We start from the raw sequence: 15,892 nt of genomic DNA, 5'->3' as shown, positions 1-15,892 counted from the left end.
ACAGTCTGTCTCACCATATTTTAAGTGGATTGAATTAACACGGTAGATGGGGTAGGTCTTTTGTGAGACGATCTCACGAATCTTTCTGTGATATGGGTCAACCCTAACGATATTCACAATAAAAAGTAATACTCTTAACATAAAAAGTAATATTTTTTTATAGATAACCCAAATAAGATATATGTCTCGCAAAATACGACTCGTGAGACCGTCTCACATAAGTTTTTGTCATTAATTGCATGTTAGGGATCGACTCGTCTAATTAACCGAATTACGCTTAAAATTGATTAGACATTTTCATTAATAAAACAAAAAAAGATGAGTTGTTATTCAACCCCACTAACTTGTTTTGACCTCAAGTAAGAGTCTTAATAATACAAGTCAATTATTTTTCAAAAAAATTATGATATTTTTTCAAATTGTTTTTCAAGATGAACTTCAAACATAAAAACCAAAGGCAATATTTTCCGCATTTTATTTTGTTTTGTTAAAGTAGAAGAAAAGCTTGGAGTTCGTATTAAATTCAATCCCAATGTCTTTTACAAAAGAAAGGGGAACCTTCGTTTCACGTGTAGTTCTTCTCCACCTAAGCTTTCGACACTTCTACCAGGCACATTCTATTCACAGCTTCAGTCGACTTGGGATAAATCTTTGGAAGCTCTGGCACGAGGTCGTTGGTGCTCTAGCCTCGCCTCCAGCAACTTTGCTTTCAGTGTATTGGGCTTTAATGTTCGATCATGAGATGATGAAGATGATTCAGAAATGTTGGGATCTGCTGTTGTTGCCTCTGATATCCACTTTTTTACAGGACTGTAAGGATCAGTAAATGTAGATGGATCGAATAAATGATCCATGTAATTATCCTCGTATTCAAGTTTCTTGATTTCTGATGCCCGAGAATGGTTTCTGGATGTCGAAACTCTTTCTCTAACTTCAGTTTTTCTTCTTATTCTTGCATTGTATGTCTCATCTGTGTTTCCTGCGCTTGCTTTTGCTGAGTTCTTGTTTCCAAGTTGGTGCTTCCTCTCTTTTAGAAACTCTTGTGACCGAGCTGGCACACTATGCCGATTGAAACTACCCTTGACAGCTTTTCCTGATAGGATGATATTCTTTGTTGCTTTTAATCTATCCGTTTCTTTGGGATAATCATCTGAAGTGATTTCCACCTCTTGCCGCCTGTCAAAACCATCTTCATTCTTCAAACTTGCCACTCTGTTTAACCGCGAAAAATGGACACCGATACAATCAGAATCTTCTTCATTTGCATTCCAAGGAGCACTCGAGGGGTCATTCAAGTGAATCGATTCAAAAGAATGCCTGAATATGTTACGTTTGCTAGCGCTTTTGGAGGATACACAATCACATTTCTTAGCACAACCAGTTCGTTTTGCTCCAAGAAAGATTTCAATTTCAGTACTTAACCTGTCCAAGACCGAAGTTTTTTGCACATTATTATCATCTGCTAACTTCATCTGCATTCGCTCGTCTAGCCAGGCTTCCGAAACATGAAGGATCAATCCACTATCGCCATTCCTACCAATCTGATCCACACTCGATTGTTGCTTCAAGAACCTTAACTGTTGTTCATATTCTCTTATGCCGCTTGCAAACTCATCACAGAGATCTTCGGCCATGGCCAGCCTTTTCCTCTCTAATTCAAGTTCTTCCAAAGCATCACGTAATAAAACTTTCGTTGCTGAAAGTTCTCGAACCCTCTTATAACTAAGGTTTTCTGAGTACTTTCTCAATTTCCGTTCATCTTCTAACTTAACCTCCACCGACTTAACTAGATCTTTGACCCGATCTTGCTCCTTATTCTTCCTTGAAACTTTATTCCCCGCCACTCGTGTTGATGTGTCATCCAATTCTTTTTTATCCCTTCTCTTCCCTTGCAGTACTTTGGTTCGTGACTGGGATTCGTTCAGTTCTCGTTTCAGCATGTTTACTAACGACATATCTAAGGCATGCCTTTCTTCAAGGCTCCAAATTCTGTTGAGTACTTTAAGCAAATCTGTGGAGGTTTTCAGCGTATAACTCGACTCTCCCATTTCACTGTTCGAGTTTAGAGACCAGTTTGAAGTGAATGCAGTTCGACTGGGAACCATCTGATGGGAGCAAAAGATCACACACACTCATAAGAATTTTTTATATAGACCTCTTATAATTCAAAGATCGCAATTAAAATGATGGGCAATCAAAGAATTAACTAAATATTTGAACATCATGAAAATACGATAGGCCCAGCTTTGAAGAAAACCAAAATATACCTCCAATGAGCTTTGATAACTAGATGGAGACACGGGCTGCTGAGCTTGCTTAACCCTTTTGACCCTTTGGTTGCGTTCTGCCAGCAACAATGCAACTTGATTTCTCAAACTAACGCCGCTGCTTTGCTGTCATATCCACGAGTAAGAAAATTAGCATGGTATCCGGCCAGAATACCGGAGACAACCAAGGCAAGAGGTCACGGTACTCCGAACAGAGCAGAAAATCGTGTATTTAGCAATAAGTAAAATGGGCATAACAACCCATTCTTTGTTCATATCTGAACTGAACAAGAAAGTTCACAAATACAAGCTCAAAAAAGAAAAAAGGAAAAAAGAAAACAAAACAACAAAGAACAAGAACAAGAACGTAAAATTCTGATCAACACCGTTGTTCTTCACAAATTGGCAACCATCCAGCTGCCACTTGGTAGTTATGAATTTAATGCGTTTACTCATATACGGAACCAACAAAAGCTGATTCTTCACAGCAAAACTCTACAAAGAACGTCGCCAATCAGATAATTAACCTAATGTTAGGCTCTAGAGTCGTAGTCTAAGAACAAACAAATAGAATCACAAATTGCATTTGAAACCTTGATCTCCACTCCATGGACAGTAAGCATTCAAGAAACATTATATATCAAACGCTCAAATGCAAATTAGAGGGTTTCAGTTTTTCACCTGCTCTGCAGAAGTTTCCGGCTGTGCTTTACCCACTTGTCTAAAAACTCCACAAGCCTCCTCTCCAAAATGATTCAATCCAGGGACATATTTGCTCATACTAGCTACCCTGAGTTTGGGTTGAAACTGCACCTCCCACAAATGAGCACCCAACTTTCTCGCAGAAAGATCTGGCTTTCTGTTAGTTGGGATGTTGGAATCTTGAACGAGCAAGCCGTCAGGTTTAATTAACCCAAAATTCCATGAAGTCGAAGGGGTGCAATTTCCCTCCATTTTACCCACCAAAATCCCGCGTTTCCACCTCCTCCCCATAAAAAATACTCCCCATTTACTCTCATCTCCCTTCATCTTCCCTCCCTCATTCATTAAATTCTTGATACAGTTTCTATGCAATACAATTATTCATGCAACCAGACACACACCGACAGCAAATTGACAGGGACTCTTCGTTTCTATAATTTCTGACACAAAATAAATCTTTCTCGACACGGGTTTGTATTTCGTTGAATAAATTTTAGCTTCAACAGCATGTTTTTAGATTTTTTTTAAAATACACTTTTGCCTTTTGTGTTATCTCTCTCCTCTGCCTTCACATTATTGTGTTAGGCTTTAAATCAAACCCCCATTTGTCTCTGTAGACTGTACGTTTATCTCTAAAATTAAAGTTTCTTGAACGGATTCATTGCATGCTAAAAATGCTGTGCTCAGAAGTCGTGCTAAGTTCCTCAAAAGTGGAATGAGGGTAGAATCTATGGGGTAAGATTAAGAGGGTAAATGTACTAGCTTTGCTGTAAGGGGTGATGCATGCCACGTGGCAGCGCCAACGGATCTCTGTTTTCTTCGACATGGGTTGGCCCATTTTGGCTTTTCTCTGATCCTTAAAACGCTTCCAAATCTAAATGTCCAGACAGCTAAACGTGGAATTTTAAAAATGAAACATCATGCGACGACATTAAGCCTTGTACTCTGTAGACGTCAAACTTTAGCATGCAATCTTCTGCGATATTTGCGCTTTTGGATCTCGGCTAACCCTATTTTCATCTTATCGAATATCTAGAGGCCGGTTTTCTATGGTTTAAGAGATCCTATCTATGTGGGCATTACACTCACTTCATTTCAGCGGGTAAGATCTTACCATACTTACAATTTCAAAGAAAAAGTGGGTTCAATATATGCATGGACAAATCTTGGTCATCCATCCTATCATAAGGTGGGTGATGAAATAAACCATTTTCTATTATTCACACAATTTTTTGGTTTCCTCTCAGTTGTGTTCATGCTTTAAGTAATTTTAAACTTTTTATTTGTCACTCATCTCAAAAACAAATTGGTAAGTTTAAAATGATAGATTCCAAATCAATTATTTCAAATTCCTCGATTTCTTTAGACGAACAAAATTCTATTTATCAAATATTTCTTTAAATCAAATATCTTCTTCGAGTCACAGCGCATCTTTATGTTTGTAGATATAGTAATGCGATGCTTCGGGTAAGATACTAATATACGATAGATAATATAGATTGCCAGGCAAATCATTTATGCTCCCTCTTTACCCACCAAACTCTATAACTCCCAATAGGTAATGTATAGTTCAGTTTATACATTTATTAATATATATTTTTTTCCTAATATGTCCTATTATAACATTCAACTACTTTTTTCGATATAATGCACAAATATTTGCCGACCATGTCCACCTAGATATACTCAAATCAGGTACTGGGAAAATAAATGTGGAATTTGTGTGAATATTTATTGTTATTGAAGAACTGGGGGGGAGGTACTTAAGGAGAGACAATATAAGATAGCCAAGCCAACGAATCTGTTCAATGTTGGTGGTGCCATCTTTTCCCCAGAACTTAAATTTGGCCCCCAAGTCACCCAGAGTTTATATCTATATTTCCTTTTTTTTTTCTTTTGAAAAATCTAAATCTAAAGTTAAAAAATCAACTAGGAGCACCAGAATGTGCATGCATTTTGTGGGATAAAAAAGGTTGAAGGCAGTGGCCATCACAGTGGGCCTCCTTCAGACTCACCAAAAAAGACTGATAAATTAGGGGACCAGCCCAATCATATATCTTAGTTCAAAGTGGTCCAGACAAGACAAACTTTACATTCCGTGTCTCATTACTAATCCCACTCAAATCTTTAACTATTTGAATTGTGGACGATGATTTTTTTTTTTTTGAAAATTGAGAGGCAAATCTTATGCAATTATTTGTTGCAGCATATAATATTATTATTGTTGTCATATGAAAATGGGATTGAAGATTTTTAAAAAAAGTGACGAGTTGCTGCAACTACATGCACGCCATAAATATTGAGCAATATAATGGACAGTTGCGGATAGAAATGGTCCCAAGTGGCACATGCCATAATCAAGAAAATGCACCCGTGATTAAATCTCCATGTGCGATGGCATTAAGGTATAATAAACACATAAAACACACACAACTCTGGGACAAGTTTAAAAGACTATTTTAGCTGCAGATGAACAAGAATGCAGTAAACAGCGACCCAGAATATCTGATGGCGAGTTGGGCCAAACGGCATACCATTATGTTACATATTTGGAATGTTTTCGTTTCAAAGATCTGACTAAACAGCATTGGGTTTGCCAATGAAGTAGCAAGGAGAACTTTCGCATAATTGTATTGTCATGTACTATATGTGTGAATGAATCAAAATCGTTTCCTTTATGATTCAGATGACTTGAACCGCGCTTGTACATATTCGAGCAAAGCAACTCCTATATATATATGTGTGTGTGTTGCGTAGGTATGAATATGTTGTCAGCACGCGTCGGCGAGCTTTTAGTGAACTAAATTAACAAACAGGCTCAAGTCATGATTTGAAACACAATAAGATTGGGTAAATGAATCAAACTAATTTAGTTAAACTTTAGCACAGAGTAATTTGTTTTTTGACTTTCTATGATTCAATCGAGCTCAAACACAAATACATAGACACTGTTTTAATTGACTCGATACTTTTGTGTAGAACTATAGTTGAAGTTGTGTAACACGTAAATTCTGACTTGACATGGCAAATGAGAGAGTAAAGAAATTTCATTTCATAAGTTCCATGATTCCATCTAGCCTATATAAAGTTCTAAATGTAAAGAATAACGATATTCTTTCATATAGAATTTTTAGCAGCCTCATAAGCTAATACATCATTCTGTAAGACTCGCTGAGACTTTAAATCAACATAACCGGAAAAACAAGGAGTCGAAATCATTGAATTATCATATATTTATATAATATAAGCAAAATAAAAGTTCAACCGGCAGTGTGTGAGATACCTTGTCAATTTCAATTCAAATCAGAACTAGGGAGTGATCTCCAGCCTCGGTTCAAAACAGAAACCTGTAAAGAGCTGAAGAGGAAATCGCTTTGCGACAGGGCATTTCTGCGACCACTTCCATTGCTTCTGGTTAATGTCGTAAACAAGAAGAGCAGGTGCTCCGTAACTCTGGATGTATATAAGGTCATCCGTCCCACTGCTAGCAAAAACATCATCAAACTCTCCGAAACCTTGAAAATATTTATGGGGCATTCGGGCTGCTTCTTGCCACTGTGTGCCGTTTAGAACCCAAATCCCAATTCCCTTAATGATGTCGGGTCGATCCTGTCTCCCAATGCCACCGACCATTATCAGCTTTTCCTTCAAGTTCATCAGACGGCCACATGTCAGAGAACATGGAACCGGGATGAAACTCCTCATTAACAAACCGTGAGGGGATCTGTTTCTCAAGTTGTACATGATAAGCCCATGACGATTCTCGGGAGCACCACCTCCTGTCGAGTAAATCAAGAAGTACAATACCCCATCACAAATCACACTCTCATCACCAGCTCTCCACCCATGTTAAAATCTCCGATAGAGTTGTCGCCCATGTTATCGTCGATGAATCATACAAATGGATAGAGAGATCCCATTGAAAGAAGTTTCCCGGAACTTGCTTGGATTTAACAATAGAAACCATGTAATTATGAGACACATGGTTGAGCGAAACTGCCAATGCGCTGTAATCCGAAAATTTCGGACCGGGAGGCTCATTGAGCTCTTTGCAACATTTCGTTACTGGGTTACATACGTATAACTCGCTTCTACTATCATTATCCATGAAACAAACTAACCCACATGACGAAGCAATAAACCAACTTGACGTCTCAATGCAGGGGAGGTCAATACCATACCATTTCCTAAGTATGGGATCGTACGCATATCCAACAGGTTCATCTGAGCTGGTGAACATAAAGTACCAAGGTTTCTGAGCCAAAACATGAGAACTATTCCACAGAAACCTTTTCGATGTAACTATCTCATGCCATCTTTTACAAACACATCCTGCCCTAAAAATGCTAGCAATCGGAAGATAAGCCAATATTCGTTCTAAGAGATCATCAGGTAGAATTAAATCGACAGAAACAGTGGCAACTTCTTTATCATTTTCGTCATTAAGCTCTAAGAATGAATCAAACTCCACCGTGTCACTGGAAAAGTTATCGATGGAATGGCTGACCCATGAAGTTTCACCTTCCATGACAAAGAATCTGTGAAACTGAAACAAGAATCTCCAGTAAAATTAAACAGAAAGAAATCATACTTTAAAAAGAACATTAAAGGACTCCGACATATAAAATTGTGTCATAGAAGATTCCAAATAAAAGGGACATTAAGTAGGTATACACAACATGGAAATTGGGAAGAAACCAATTAAAAGAAATGATTCAGTGACAGATGTCACACATAACAAGAAATGAAAGAACAGATTGATATGGATAAAGATTTCCATAACATAACAAGAAATTAAAGAACAGATTGATATGGATAAAGATTTCCATAACATGTGAAATCCAAACCTATCTACAACTATCAAGGAATTAAAGCCACTAAACGAAATTTAAGAAACTGAATCCTGCTTATGCTAGGATCTCCCGTAAATGGGAACAGGAAATTTGAATAGCTCAAATAAAAATGAGGTGAGCACATGAAATATGCAAATCTCAAATAGCTCAGTTTGTGGCAACTAAAATCCAAATTAAATTAATTAACCAAAACACAAGAATACCATGACAAATATAAAGTCAAGCACAATAGTTAAATTTTGAACATAAGATATCAGAGTAAAGTCTTTGTACCTATTTTGGGAATAAAGCAAGAAATATGCTTCTCAAGGCTGCAAAGAACAAGTTAAGAACCTAGAGGCAGAGGAGGAGATTGACAAAAATCTTACCTAGCTTTGTTTTATAAGTAAATATAAGAGATAATCTGAGATTTAGAAATAAGAAACCAAATATTTAAACAATGCCTTTTGGCTGAATAAAAAGCTTGCCTACAGCCCAGATTACATTTACAAGCACTGCTTGTTTCTTTCCCCGTAAAGATAAAAACATTCAGGGAGGACTGCACAATGGATCTATAAAAACAACCCTTTTCGCCATATATATCAGCACCAATGAGATCGCATTACTTATATTCAGAAAACAACCGTTTCATCAAATTTATTATGCATTTAATAAAGAGCAACTACTTTCAGAATTTAGCACATCAATCAAAATGAAAAGAACAGGTCACATAGTCTCTTGAGGGGGCAAACCAGATTTAACAATAGTTAGGTGAAAGAGAAATTACACCAAGAAACACTATGAAATGAAACATCAGGACACCAAACAACCAAATGGAAAAAAAATTGTAGGCTCCCACACGAACAGATCTCACAAACACCTCAACAAACCTACTCCCAATACAGGATAAGAAACAAATCAAGATTATACCTTAGCTGAAAAATCCCTCCTTGAAACAAAAGGGCCCTCCCAGATTCCTCAAGATTTTCAAGATTAAAGGTCAAAACCCGTAACTAAACACAAAAAACTAGTATTTTGCTCCGAGCAAAGAAGCTTAATAAATATTGAAAGATTGAAAGGGAAGGGGGGGAAATCAGATAATCTTCACGAGCAACTGAGAAGGCTTAGCCAGGTAAAACATGCGTTGCATATTAAATATCACTAGAATTCTACAAATGTCACATAGGGACAGAAATGAGGGGTCTGTTCCTTTTACGTTCAACTGATGTAGCCTAAACAACAGGAAGCAAGAAATGGAAGACGAGGCCGCTCTTTTAATAGGTTTTTTTTTTCCTTTAATCAAAGGGATTTTGGTTTCGTTGATGTAAACAAATTTGAGTATATAAAATGATTTGAGTTGTATTTTTATGGACTCCCCCGTTATAAAATTGGTTGTGAATGAACTAAAAATATATAAATATTATCATTAATAAACAAATTAAGAAATAATTATCGAAGTAAAAAAATTGTATATTTGATTTATTTGAATGAATGATGTCATATATAGTTTCAATTTTTTGAATTACTATTATGTGAGTTTTTTTTTAAAAAAAAGTTCATTTATTATACATGATATTTATTATATATTTAGATACGTTATATTTTTAAAATATTATTTTCAAATAAAAATATTGCTGATTTGTAAAATTTATATTCTTCATGATATACAAAATATAACAAAATATTTTTTTTATAAAAAACATTAAATAATATTTAAATATTTAACGTCAAATCCACCTTATTTTAAAATCCTGACTACGCCCGTGTAATGAAATACAAAAAACATGAGTGAGTTGTTTTTGACAACATTCAAAAGGCAAATAATGATGTCTAACTCATCAACACTCATGCCTTCACCATTTCTTCTTCAAACTATTCTTCTCCTTTTTTTTCCTTTTTACTTTGTTCTTTCATTATTTTTTTTCTCTAAAATAAGCTAGCTGCTATGAAATGAAAGAAAACTGATTTTCCATCTTAAATTTAAAATGTATATACATAACAAAATGTTACATAATTTTTTTAAAAAAATTTATAAATTGAATCACCAAATGTTACCTATCGGGAAAAAAATGTTACATATTCTTTTTGGTTTAATAAATTTGGAGTCCATTACTTGTTAGTTAAAGCCATTTCGTCCAATAGAAATGCTTTACCTAACCTCTGTCCACCCCACGTTTACTTTTGACGACGGTCTCACATGTCGTATTTTGTGAGACGTATCTCTTATTTGAGTTATCCATGAAAAAATATTACTTTTTATTGTGAATATCGGTAAGGTTGACCCGTCTTACAGATGAAGATGATACCGTCTCACAAGAAACTTACTCTTATTAATAATACCAATCGACATTGAAATTTCAATTATCAATAAAAAAATGTGCACACAATATTGGACTTCTCTTACCTACTGACATAAAATAAATTGTCAAACATAAAGAAAATAATAGGCAGGAAATAAAAGTAGTAAAATCAACTCGATTTTATTTTCTTTTTATTCAATGTTACCCTTTGAATAAAATATATATGTACAATTGACATAGCTTTTCCATCCAACTTTTATAGGCTACATCCTGTGAGATTCTTTTGTTTCCTAGTTTCAAATAATTATATTATTATTATAAAATATATTTTATGTTATTCTTATAAAATTTAAAATACATAAAATTATTTATTTTTACAGTCTCGAATAAATTAGTTACCCTGACAATTGATATAAATTTGCCTTTATATAAGATAAATTTTGCATATTAAATTCTTTAATTAGTTAAATATATAATAAATGACTAATTAAGTAGTTGGTAGGTGAAATTAATCGTGTCTTGTATTGAGTATCTTGTGCTAGCCTGTCTCCAGCTCCTTAAAAACTCCACTAATCCTTTTTAATAATCTCACATTAAAAAAAACATTGAAAATATTGTGTAAATAGGTTAGTTAATTTGCCGAATCCTAGTAATAATTTTGATATATCGCTTAATTTTTAGTGAAATATACCGACACTTTGAGTGGCTTCCAGGTTAGGTATTCATATAATATATATTGCAAATAGCATATCAACTACATAAAAGGTTATGTGAACCCTTAAAATGGAGAAAATTGATGACTTAGATTCCCAAATCTCATTGATAATTGGTCCTTTTTTGGGAAAATTGTTTTTTTTATGTCCAATTTAGGGTTTTGGATTATTTAAGTTGTCAAAATTTTGTTTTGATACACTAACTTTTAATTTTCAGTTATTTTGGTTCGATTAACGACATGGTTTATGATAAATCATAAATTTTCGATGTTACTTCATCATTTTCGATGTCATACCACCATTTTTCGATATCATATCATCGATTGTGTCAAAATAACTGAAAGTTAAAAGTCAATTTACCAAAACTAAACTTTGAAATTTTACTTGACAAAAAAAAAACTATTTTCCCTTTATTTTTTTAGTAGGTTTCCAGTGAAACATTTCACAGATATTTTTCATGTGTCGAGTCGTGTTAGATATCAGTCTCACAAAATCGATCGACGAGATGGTCCTTGACTATATATTTATAATTTGTTTGAAAACAACCCTAGTTTTTCTAGGCCATGAAAATCCAAACAACCATTTTCTAATCATCCACCCATCCATCTAGTGTGGGCATGGATTACTTTTGAAACCAGCATGTGGATAGGCAAGGAACTCTAAAGTAAAAAGGATGCACAAATTAGTGAAATCTACATAACATAATACATCATGTGCTACCACATGCTTTGATTCATGCACCACCATAGCTATGTCACTTTTAAGCCATCGGGACCAACTTAATTAATTAATCCCCACTTCCATATCTATATATCAATTAAACCCAGTTATGGGTTTAGTTATAGTTATCTCATGCTTTCATGACGAGACAGATCTCGAGTTCGAAATCCGTTAACTTCTCCTCGATTATATAAAAAAGTGAAGTCTAATAATATCGTCGATCGCATTTCACGGTTGACAATAATGTGATGTGTCGATCGATTTAGACGTTTTGATTATTTTTTTAAATCAAATTATTAGTTTGTTTTTTAGTTAAACAACATGAACTTAATTGTCAGCATCGCGACATTTTGATGGCTCTCGTCAGCTGTGTGCGTCGATCGATTTGGACGGGTCGATGCGTGAAAAACTAATTAATTAATTCACATGCATGCTGACGTAATATAAGAAATATTTCATTAACAATAATAATCAAATATTATTATGATCAGGTTTTGGAGTGGAATTCATTCATTATTATTAAGTTAATTTGATAGTCGTTTATTATTTTAATATTATTAACTTTAATTTAATATAACAGCAAGGAGAATAGAAGAAGAAGAAGAAGCTGCTCTAGGAATATGCCATCCAATAATGTCAATCTCGATTGATTCAAAGTCCAGCATGAAATATCAAACTACTTAAATCATATATATGTTTGATAAGACGGACACACACGATGTGCATCTACGTGAACAGATATGAGGCGGTGTCCACCTATTTAAATGTGATGAAATTGTACATCCGATAGATGAATGTCACTTGTTATCTACAGTGAGTGTCCATTGAATCTTTAGAGCAAAAACGAATTAATTTAATCTTAGGATGGTATATTTCTTTATACATGAGGCCACAGTACTGTACTGAATTGTGAGAAAAATTTAAGCATTTTTGTCAGTGAAACATGCAAGCTGGTGTGTTCTTCAGAACATTTCGAATAAAATGTATAAAACCCAATTTATTTTAATACCCAAAATCTCTCTCTAATTAAAACTGACTCATTTCTCACTACACTTCCAGTTTTACTTTTTTTTTTATTATTTTCTTTGAGAATGCAAAGTAATTTGGCCAAAAAAGCATCCACGTTCGATCAACAAACTGACAAGAGAAAAAAAATACCCACATGAGATGCAATATCAATGAATGAATAAATAAATAATCTTTATTTTATTGTTATTCAGGGAAGCATATAACATTTGCGTATTGTCAAGAGACAAAGCTCAATATTTGATGTTTATTTTTTCCATTTTTATTCACTCATAACTACCAACTTTCCTTGTGTGGTGTGTATGTATATATATATATATATATATATATATATATATATATATATATATATATATATATATATATATATATATAGTGTAGTGGTACTATTGGTGATTGTGATTTGCGGGGTCTTCATTGCATTCGTTGTAAGGATCGTGTATCGTATTATCGTAAATCCTACGTGATTATCGATAATTTATGAAATTGTCATGTGATTATACATTTGATGTATATTATGATAATGAAATTGAGAAATGAATATTGAATATGAATTGACGTTGTAAGAGCTCGATTGGAAGGCCGGACGCCAATTTAGTACAAAATCAACAAATTGTACAGAACATGTGGCGCCCGAGCGGTCGGAAATTACCGCTCGAGCGCCAGGGTATAGGGAAGTGAGTATGCGGACAGAACATGCCGCGCCCGAGCGGTAGTTTTTGACCGCTCGAGCGCGGTGCAATTGTTAATCGGGGGCAGAACTTCTCGCGCTCGGGCGCGAGAATTCTACCGTCCGAGCGCGGTAAACGGTGGATGATAAGAACGAGGTTTCCTCTTTCTTTCTTCATTTGATTTCAGCAGCTTCGAGAGAGAGACCCGATAGATTTCAATTTTCTATCGTCCGAATCGACTTTGAAACGCTGTCTAAACGCAAAACAAATTATATATTTGTTATCTGCGCGTTGAGGGCTTCTGACTGAGGTAAATTTCTTCCAGTTCCATCAGCTTTAAATATCAAGGTGCTGGAATATCATGTATTTGAAGTTGAATTTCTGATATGTAGTAGAATATCCGACAATAAACTCGTATTCGAAGTCGGAATTGAATTATGATATGATTATGATTTGATATGAATTTTTGAAGTTTCAAATGATATTTGAAACTCATATTAATGATTTTGGAGTATGTTATTGATTGAAATGAGTATGTAATTGATGTAGATAAAGTGTATCTTCCAGCTACATCAATTGGAACGAAGAATTGAGGTATGTTGCGACCGGGTAACATACGACAGGTATCTGTATTATATGATATATGATTGGATTGATTTGATTGGATTGGATTGGAATACGTGTCTATGTGCCTATTTGATGATTTGATGTGGCATACATGACATTGAGATTTGAGTATCGATGTATAAAATAAATGTTTTGTTAACACACATCATTTTATGCATACATCGATACATGACATGCAGTATCCCGATGCCTAATTTGAGTTAATTATTGGATTAATTGTATTTCGGTGGGATCGGAAGGACCGAACCGGGTTCGGATCGTCCGAAGTTGGTTCGGATCGTCCGAAGTGGGTTCGGATCGTCCGTTCTGTTCGGAGTCAGACGAGTCATGTCATGTCAGAGTTCGGATCGTCCGATCAGGGTTCGGATCGTCCGAAGACGGGTGGCTGGACACGTGGAAGACATGCAATGTTCGGATCGTCCGAAGTGGATCGGATCGTCCGAAGTGTACCGGATCGGAGCGTCCGAAGTGGATCGGATCGTCCGATCGTTGTCTATAAATAGAAGCGCGAGGCTTCACTTTTCACTCGCCAATTCCGAGAGTTCCAGAGCGTTTTAGTCGTTTCTGATGGGTTTCTAGTCTTTTCCCGAGGTTCGGGCACTAGCGGGGAGCTACTGGTTTTGTAGCGGAGCTGTGCTCTAGTTGGGGGCTAGCGGCATCAGTGGGCTGACTACGGACGCAGGTATAGTTCTGGGTTCCCTTTGAGATTTGGGAGTATCTATTAGTCTAGTTAGGGCTTTTAGATGTGGTTTAGTGATATGGTATCACTTGGATTGTAGGCTTGATTCTAGGGCTGATTGCTAGGATCTACTGGTTTGAGGTACGAAAGTACTATCCGAGATAGCAGGATTGAGTATGCTTTACTATGTGTTGCATGTTTATATGTTGCATTATTATCTGTCATATGATGCATGGTTTATTATGCGGCATTTGCATAATCATGTTGAGCCTGATTATCTTTGAGATAGCCTGTTGAGAGGGTGCTCAGCCCTCATTTGTGTGGATGGTTGGACCCCGTTGGCCGACGGTGGTCAGGTCACCGATATATCCACAGGTTCATTTGGTATGGGAGCCACCTCCTGGTGCGACGGCGCAGAGTGCTACATACCTTGACGTCATTTGTCTGAGCAGTATTTCGTTATACCCAGATCCTGGTATCCAGTACATTTTGCATACATGCATGTCATAGTCTTGTATACTCATGCTTTCGGTACTGAGCGTTTTATGCTCACGTCCTCGGTTTATCTCTGTTTTGGACACCCTATTCGATGGGGCAGGTCTCAGGTTATACGGTCCAGGAGGGAGTGGACAGGGAGCTGGCAGAGGTTGACCTGTAGTTGTTGGTATTTGTTCTTGGAATTTAGTTCGATCTGGTTGTTTAAGTATTTTGTACTTACAGATTCGATTGGGTTGTATTATTGTTTTTCCGCTGTTTACCTGATTCAGTTTTAAATGTTAATTTTGCATGCTTAAGTTCTGATTAGTAGGTGATTCTGGAACGGGTCACTACATTTATGGTATCAGAGCATGCAATAAGATTTTGGGGTTTAGAACTGTTCTTTTGGGTTTAATCTCTGGTAACTTTTGTAGCTAAGAGATGTCTGGTTTTGACGACGATGCTAGTAGTCATGGCAGCGTTGGACGCTGGGGAGACCGCGACGATCGGGAACGTCGTCGAGAGCATCGAGAACGTCGTCAACACCGTCGTGATGAGCCTCGGAGTTTTAGTATGCATCGGTTCTTGCAGATGGGGCCGAAACCTCTTTCGGGCGGTGAGACTCTGGATGTTGCGGAGAACTGGCTTGAGAGGATGGAGAGCTGCTTCAAGACTTTTCAGTGCTCGGCGGAGCAGCAGATTGATACCCTTGATTTCTTGCTGGAGGGTGGTGCGCGCAAGTGGTGGAGGTCTACCTCTGCACCGATAGTTCAGCGACAGGGTCGAGTTCTTTGGGCCGATTTCCGAGCCGCTTTCATGTTGCTTTACTTTCCGCCAGCTCTTCTGCAGACCAAGGCGATTGAGTTGATCAATCTGAA

General features: G+C 36.3%; 2 protein-coding genes across 2 annotated transcripts; both read right to left on the bottom strand.

Moving 5' to 3' along the window:
• Positions 1-453: 453 nt before the first annotated feature.
• LOC140839127 (uncharacterized) lies at positions 454-3,667 on the bottom strand. The gene is made up of 3 exons (XM_073205763.1): positions 2,949-3,667; positions 2,268-2,393; positions 454-2,105 (listed from the first exon to the last, which is right to left on the bottom strand). The coding sequence occupies exons 1-3, from the start codon at positions 3,312-3,314 to the stop codon at positions 630-632; spliced, it is 1,968 nt and encodes a 655-aa protein (XP_073061864.1). The 5' UTR covers positions 3,315-3,667; the 3' UTR covers positions 454-629.
• Positions 3,668-6,001: 2,334 nt separating this feature from the next.
• On the bottom strand, positions 6,002-8,720 carry LOC140839122 (F-box/kelch-repeat protein At3g61590-like). The gene is given in 3 exon segments (XM_073205757.1): positions 6,002-6,815; positions 6,817-7,515; positions 8,096-8,720. Coding segments are annotated over 2 exon segments (1,218 nt in total). The 5' UTR covers positions 7,498-7,515; positions 8,096-8,720; the 3' UTR covers positions 6,002-6,278.
• Positions 8,721-15,892: the final 7,172 nt, after the last annotated feature.

The sequence above is a fragment of the Primulina eburnea genome, chromosome 1 (genome assembly GCF_022965805.1).
Source record: "Primulina eburnea isolate SZY01 chromosome 1, ASM2296580v1, whole genome shotgun sequence".
In the NCBI taxonomy this organism is placed as follows: Eukaryota; Viridiplantae; Streptophyta; class Magnoliopsida; order Lamiales; family Gesneriaceae; genus Primulina; species Primulina eburnea.
The sequence above is the reverse complement of the archived record's forward strand: the minus strand, read 5'-3'. Positions and strand labels throughout refer to the sequence as shown.